The sequence below is a fragment of the Electrophorus electricus genome, chromosome 7 (genome assembly GCF_013358815.1).
Source record: "Electrophorus electricus isolate fEleEle1 chromosome 7, fEleEle1.pri, whole genome shotgun sequence".
Lineage (NCBI taxonomy): Eukaryota > Metazoa > Chordata > Actinopteri > Gymnotiformes > Gymnotidae > Electrophorus > Electrophorus electricus.
The window spans coordinates 26,982,701-26,990,230 of NC_049541.1; the positions used below are offsets into that span (position 1 = coordinate 26,982,701).

The 7,530-nt window shown below is 48.2% G+C and overlaps 1 protein-coding gene across 3 annotated transcripts in view; it reads left to right on the plus strand.

Moving 5' to 3' along the window:
* ift80 (intraflagellar transport 80 homolog (Chlamydomonas)) overlaps positions 1-5,980 on the plus strand; it is a 51,990-nt gene extending 46,010 nt beyond the window's left edge. For 2 of the 3 annotated variants that reach the window (XM_035528368.1, XM_035528369.1), the window contains 3 exons: positions 1-67; positions 3,940-4,031; positions 4,319-4,423. The exon at positions 1-67 is cut by the window's left edge and continues 105 nt beyond it. In XM_035528368.1, coding sequence (XP_035384261.1) covers positions 1-67; positions 3,940-4,031; positions 4,319-4,340 — 181 coding nt within the window. In that variant the 3' untranslated portion in view covers positions 4,341-4,423. Of the gene's footprint in view, positions 68-2,618; positions 2,623-3,939; positions 4,032-4,318; positions 4,492-4,782; positions 4,907-5,397 lie in introns of those variants that run through there. The other variant, XM_035528370.1, reaches the window with a different exon arrangement.
* The last annotated feature ends 1,550 nt before the right edge of the window (positions 5,981-7,530 follow it).

The window sequence follows — 7,530 nt, forward strand, 5'->3', positions numbered from 1 at the left end:
CCTGCTGCACGAGTACGCTGGCTCCGCCCGTTGGGAGGATGCGCTCCGCCTCTGCCGCTTCGCCAAGGTAAAAGACAGAACGAACAGACCAGAATAACAGACACAGTTCACAGACAAACACAGAACCTTTCAGGAGCACTTAGCTGTGTTCAAATGTTAATACAGAACACTAACGACGTGTGTGTGTGTGTGTGTGTGTGTGTGTGTGTGTGTGCGTGTGTGTGCGTGCGTGCATGTGTGTGTGTGTGTGTGTGTGTGTGTGCCACAGTGAAAAATCCTGAGATTGCATCTTTAACATTTATATCCATGTTAGAAAAGTCAAACAATGATATCCCATCATGACCGGCCATCCTGGTTTTTCTGGCCATCCTGGTTTTCCTGGTCTTCCTGATGGGAGAGAAGCTGCAGAGCTGTTTTAGTGGGGCCCTGGTCGAATGATTTAACGTGAATTGTGTTATTAGTGGGGGGCTAATTGCTTGCACATTGGGACCTGTAAGAGGGGCCCAGATGCTGGACTGCAGCCCACGGCCCGCCAGCCTGGGAAAGCCCCCTGCAATGTGGACCTTACTCGCAGAGCAGAGTGAGTGTGTGTGTGTGTGTTTGTGTGAGAATGATTATAGCTGTATTGGTCTTGGCTGAGCTCCTGGTCACTGCCGTCTCGAAGCCCTGGAGATAATGGCAGGTGTACCACACCTTCTCACATCTCCTCTGAGATGTTCTCCCGCTTGTCCTCAGCTAGCTGCGCTCAGTGGAGACTGGGAGGACCGGTCATGAGGAAGGGCTGAAGATGAAGGTCACGTTTGAGAGGAAATGTCCTGTTTGTGATCAGTAGACTCCGACTAAGGACCTACCCTTACATCACGCCTCTCATTTTGTTGCAACGTTCGAAAGACGCCAGGCAATTCAGATGGGGAAAGGAACAGGGTTACGTTACAGAACGGGTCAGACGTTTGTCGATAAAAATGATCAAGAGTTTATTAACAAGGGAGAATACAAAATCATAAAAGCCAGAAAAACAAGGGTCAGAGAGCCAACCCAAAATATAACCAAGCCAGAGTGAAAATCCAAAAACCGGAGAGACAGAAGTACAGGGCAAACAAATCCAAAGGGGTAAGCAAACTAGGTCAAATCAAAACAGGCAATCAGGAGAAACCGCTCAGTACACACTCAGAGAAGTAGAGGCAGTACTTCACAAAGAGTACTGAAAACAGACAGGTGAGATCAGTAGTCCAGTCAGGAGGAGCGGGTAAAGGAACACTGGTTGAATGTTGCATTGAGCTGTGAACAGGATTCTGGGAGTTGTAGTGAGGTTGGTTATTGGAGATGGGAGAAGCTGGCCGCATGACACAGTGCTTTATGATACTGATGAATGTATGTATGTATTATATAAATGTAAATGCACACACACACATCCATCTCCCTCTCACTTCACAGTGCCTCTAGGCTGGAGCTATGTTATGTCCCACCTTCTCTCTCTCACTTTCTTTGTTACTTACCCACAATTGATGCCTTCAGTTCATCTAATTTTTGCTAATCCACTACTCATTGTTCTCTATTTTTTGTTGTTTGCCTTTGTTCCTTTGACTGATTCACATTTTAAAGGTTCAAACTTTAAAAATGTGTTTAAAGTTTTTGTGTTAGATTGATTTAGTTGCCCATACCACCATTATGCTTTCATAGGAATTGCAACCGCTTTGGAGAAACGAATGATGCCAGTGTTATGGGCTAATGCTTCACAAATAATTAACCAGAGCTGTTATAGTCGTTAGTGTTGTTGTTGATAATAAGTGCCCTGTCCGAGGCCCGGGTGGAGCTGGGTTCCCTGCTAGCTGGTCGGAGGCTGGGGTATTTGCCTTGATGACACAGCCCCCAGCCTGCTGATGCTGCTGCCCAGGGCTGTCTCTCTCTCGCTGCTTTGTGGAGCCGGGACACAGGCGGAGAGACTCCACGGCGCCCCCTGGGCCATGGGTGCGCACAGGGGGATGAGGCTGAGGACACGGATGCGGGGGTGGGGACGTGACCAGCAGAGACAGGACGTGGGGGGTTCCTGGGTTTCTGGTAAGCAGAGCGGTGATGTGGCCTTTCCCGGACTGGGAGTGAGCGGGCGGGGCAGGGGGGGGGATTATCTGGAGGGTTTTTTTGGGGGGGGTGGTCAGAGGAGGGCGGCGGTCAGCCTGTTGGGGTTGGAGGTGGAGTTTTACTGCGCAAGGCTAGCAGCTGCAACGCTTGCGACATGTGCGGCTGGGCGGAGACTAAAAGCTGACTAATGGCTGTGTGCAGATTGGATCATCGCGCATTAAAAGCCCCAGATGTAGTCGGGGAGTGGCGCAAGAATGTCTTCCCGGGTGTGTGTGGCGGTTTTCCTTGCTACGCTGAGTGGGTGAACGCTTCACAGCACCACCTCTCCAGATGCTGGCCGAGGAGGCAACGAGCATGTCGTTTATGACAGAACTGTCAGATCGGGGATGGACGGGCGGGGGATGTGTGTTCGTGCGTGCGTGTGTGTGTCGGGGGGTGGGGGTGGGGCTGTGTGTGTGCGTGCACGTGCGTATGTGTGTGTGGGTGTGTGCACATGCGTGTGTGTGATGGGGAGGCTTCTCATCAGACACCTCCTCAAGGACAGTAGTTAGTCCCATTCCTGTGCTCACCCTTCCTGCATATGTACTCACTCTCTTTCTCTCAGTCTCTCTCCCTTTTCTTTCTGCTCTTCCTTTTCTCTCTCTTCCCCTCCTCCCTCTTCTTCTACTCTGCTGTCTTCTCCCTTTATCTCTGCTCCTCTCTCTCTCTCTCTGTTCTCCCTCTTGCTCTCTCTCTTTCTTCCTCCTCTTCACTCATCTATCTGCCCCACACTAACGAGGTTCACGTGGCCCCAGTGCCCCATGTCTAACGACACCCCCGGCCCTGCCGAGATGCCATACTCATGACTCCCCCGACCTCCTCGTAGCCCCTCTCTCTGTGGGACTTCCTGCTACGGCCCAAACTGCTCTGGGGTCAGTGATTCAGAGCGGAGGTCGTGCTGCCCCTCTGTGCAGCCCTGCTTGTAACTGGTCCCCTGCACCAAACCCACCCACTAGTCCAGACACAACGTCCATCCACGGAGGGCGTCCTGCTGGTGGGCGTCCACTACAGCACTGGCCCCTCCCACTGCACTTCTGCTCTTTCCTATTGGCCCCTCCCACTTTTCCTGCTTTTCCTGTTATTGTTTGCGTAAGGATGTAAACCAAACAGGACACGTGATGCAGACTTTCCACTGCAATCCCCCTGTCATGTCACGTGGAGGATAGGCTACCTCTTGGCCATGGGCGGAGAAGAACAGCCACAGTGCTGCACTAGGGGTGTGGCTACAACACCTCCCCCAGAGCAAGGGGTGTGGCTACAACACCCCCTGCAGCAAAGGGCCCAGCTCAGGCGCCACACGTGGTAGATCTGATAAATGTATTGTTATAATAAATGTAATTATTATTATTATTATTATTATTAATAATAATAATAATAATAATAATAATCTGTCCTCACTCCGGTGTGGTCCCCCATGCTGCAGCCTCACACTACTGTGTTCAAACAACTCTGATGTTTACAGTTTTATTTAGTCTCAAACTGGAAAAATAAATGAAGTCCTGGCCTGTTTTGTGATGGTCAGTTTTGCATTTGAACTCCAGATCTTGATAATTGGCTGAGGCAGGTATGTCACTGCAAACGGGGCAGCCTCGGGCGTTGGACCCCGGGCGTTGGACCCCGGGCGTTGGACCCCAAACCCGTGACTCACCTCGTTTTCTCCTGTGCTCAGAAAGGGCTGGTTCAGAGACAGGAGGCTCTTTTAGCAGCGAGGCTGGATAGTTAACGGAGCCTTTATAGCATGAAGCTCCAGGGTCCCTGCGGTGTGGGCATGGCCTGGAGGAGCCGCAGGTTGAACTGACCACTCCCACATGTCTTGGGCAGGACCAGAGCCTGTGTGGCGTGTCTGGCTGGTTATGGCGGTGGCCAATAGGGAGCTTTCCACAGCTGAGGCAGCCTATGCGGCCATCGGAGAGGTATGTGTGTGTGTGTGTGTGTGTGTGTGTGTGGTGTGTGTGGTGTGAGTGTGAGTGTGTGTTTGTGTTTGTGTGTGTGTGTGTGTGTGTGTGTGTGTGTGTGAGTGAGAGAGAGAGAGAGAGAGAGAGCACAGTTTTCAAAGTGTCTTTACAATTCTGTCTGAAGGAATCTTGGAAGTATCTTTGTATTCTCACTGAGATTGTGGATGTGTCAAATGATAAAAATTACCTTGCGTGTTAAACTTTTTTTGTATGTGGATGTGGGGGTGCGTGTGTGTGTTGTGCAGGTGGATAAGGTGCAGTATATAGTCTTCATAAAGGAACAGCCCTCTAAGGAGTCCTCACTGGCCCAGATGCTGCTCTTTAGTGGACATGTGCAGGAATGTGAAGCTACAATGCTGCAAGCAGGCCTCATATACCAGGCCATTCAGACCCACATTAACCTCTACAACTGGGACAGGTCAGAGCTTCTGTCTGAGGGTGTGTGTGTGTGTGTGTGTGTGTGTGTGTGTGTGTGTGTGTGGGGGTGTGTGTATATATGTGTGTGTATATATATATATGTGTGTGTGGGGGTGTGTGTGTGTGTGTATATATATGTGTGTATATATATATATATATATGTGTGTGTGTGTGTGTGTGTGGGTGTGTATGTGTGTGTGTGTATATATATATATATATATGTGTGTGGGTGTGTATGTGGGTGTGTGTGTGTGCGCGCGCCTATTCCTGGCTGACACCACTGTCTCCTCAGAGCCCTAGAACTGGCTGTGAAGCACAAAACCCATGTGGACACTGTCCTTGCTCACAGACAGAAGTTCCTGCAAGACTTTGGCAAAAAAGAGACCAACAAAAGATTCCTGCAGTACTCTGAAGGGGTAACTCTCATCACTGGGACTTTTTCTCTGCAGAAATGACTTTCATGCTCAGGGGAATGCATTCACTGAGACTGTGAATTTAAAAGACAATTCAAGTTGAATCGCACTAATCGGATTATTGATACTTTTGACACGGTAAAATAAACAGTTCCAAGTTTTTTATGTTTCAGTAAACATTAGGTGGATTTTCTGAGGCAAGGAGCTCGAACAGAGCAGCGAGACATGACACATGCGTCCAAACACACACAATGCTTTAGTCTGGTTCCAGTGTGTTATATTCCGATGGAAAGTAAATAAAAGTGAATGCTGTTTGGAATAATAAGTACAGATGACTGGGACTAAGTAATTCTCTCATTACAGATTTAATCTTTAGCCAGGTAATCTGTACTCCAGAGTGACTGTGCTTTGAAAATAACCTGATAAACCTTGCTATTACTGCACAGTGCTCAAGCATGACGTGTGTGTGTGTGTGTGTGTGTGTGTGTGTGGAGGTGGAGGTGGACTGGGACAAGATCCAGGCCAAGATTGAGATGGAGGTAGCCAGAGAGCGTGAGCGAGGCACGCCCTCTTCCATCAGGAGCAGTGTGGCCTCCCGCCGTTGAACACGCCCACCTCTCCGACTCCTCCTGGGAGCGGAACACCCAGCGGCTCATCCGAGCCCCGCCTCCTGCTGTTGAACACGCCCACCGCTCCGCCTCCTCACAGGAACTGCAACACCCGGTGGCCTCCTGCTGTTGGAGAGGTGCTCTCATACATAACACCCAGTCTGACCGGGAATAGCGGACTTCAGCGCTTCAGAGCCACACTACGCTAAAGTCACTATGTTACAGAAAAAGTTCAACATCAGCGCTCCACATATGTCTCTGGACCCTGGTATGGGCATGTCAGTCGCTTGCTCAAACTTATTTGTTCATCAGCCTTTATTCTGAGCTTAGTTATTTTCATATAAATTTTTATCAGTTTTGTATACTGTTAAAATTACAGATGAAACAAAAGCCTTATTTATCAGGAGATGTTCTGGGGAGATGTTGATATGATGTTTAAAAGCCCTTTAATAAATACACTTTAAATCAAGAGCTTTTGGCTGCTGTCTGCCATGACTGAGGGTGAGTGCTTTTCAGTTCTTCATGGTGGTGGTAGTTTGAAAAGAGATGGCCAGGCATCCAGACGTCCCCCTGTCCTACCCCCAGTCCCGCTGTCGGGCCTGCCGCTACGCCCGTCCAATCTCCGCACGCTTCACATACCAGCAGGCATGCGGGACTGCGATCTTCATCTTCTCTCCCTCTCGCCTCTTTCGTCGTCTTCTCTCTCAGTCTCCCCAGTTCTCTGTCAGGTTCTGCCAGGGTGAGGCCCGACGCCGTTCCTCATCATCTCAGTCCATCAGGCCAGTCCTTTTTCTCTCATTGTGACGGTCCAACTTTGGCTCTGTCTCTTGCGCGCTGTCCCTGTACTGTCAAGTACTTAGGCAATTCGTAGCGCATCATAAAACCCAATTGCTTCCGTAAAGATCGGGTTTCAATTGAATTACAGGAAAACATCCGTGGTCTGTCACATCCTCCAGACTCGTGTTCATTAAGCTCTGTCATATCCATGAATGATCAATAGATATTAACCATTGATTATGGTAATCATTGATAATGTTCTTCTACAGAAGAATATACATTTAAAGACAGATGTGAAAGTGGTAGTCTGGATACTTAAACAGACTAATGTCTTCCTTTTTATTTATTTTTTACCAAAGTGTAATTTTCTGTCAGTTTCATCACATTTTCAGTTAATGAGTGTTTCTTCTACAGATCCATCAGGGCTGTGCTAGCTTAAGTTTAAAATGGACTTGATGAAATGTCTTTACGCAAAACAAACAACTTCAGCGCTTACATAAGTAAACGCCCGATAAAGACCTGAGTCAAGCAAAGTGCCCAGCGCTGACATCTCTCTCTAGATGCACCACACGGACAAAGGCAGACCAGCACACAGTTTCATCAGCATGAAAACATCATCAACGGTGCCAGACGTTCAGGTAAATATTTAGCCAACCCACTATGGCAGAATTCCGGTGTGGTCGATTTTCCAGCTTAGTTTATGTTTTGATTACGCTGTTTACGGGCCTTGGAAATGTATTGTTTAATCCAGTGTGACTGTTTACACTCGAAGGCAGACTAAACCAACAGCAATGCAATGGCTATTCTGCATGTGTTCCAGATCCTGGCGAGAGAGGGAGAAAGACTGAAATAAAGTTTATAGGTATCATTTAGAGTTGAGCATGGCAGTAATGTGACATGGGTCTGACAGAAGTGGTCCCGGGTTTGCCTGGTCGCTATAAAGTTAGTGGCTGCTTCATGGAGAGCCATCCTGACGCTCAGAAAGCATGCGCTACTGTAGACGTGGATGTCTTTATTAGACTTACATTGATTATAAGTGCAATAAAGAGGGTTATTCCTTGGTGTTTATAATGACATTACATTCATATTACGTTCTTTAAAAAAAACTGGAGACATTTGTTCTGCGCTCATCGTGACTTTAACAAGATGGGCTTACTGATTGTGCTTTAATCGGGTTGTCAGATTCTCTACACTAATGTGCAGGGGAAAATCACTTATAAAACATGACAAATATGTCCAATC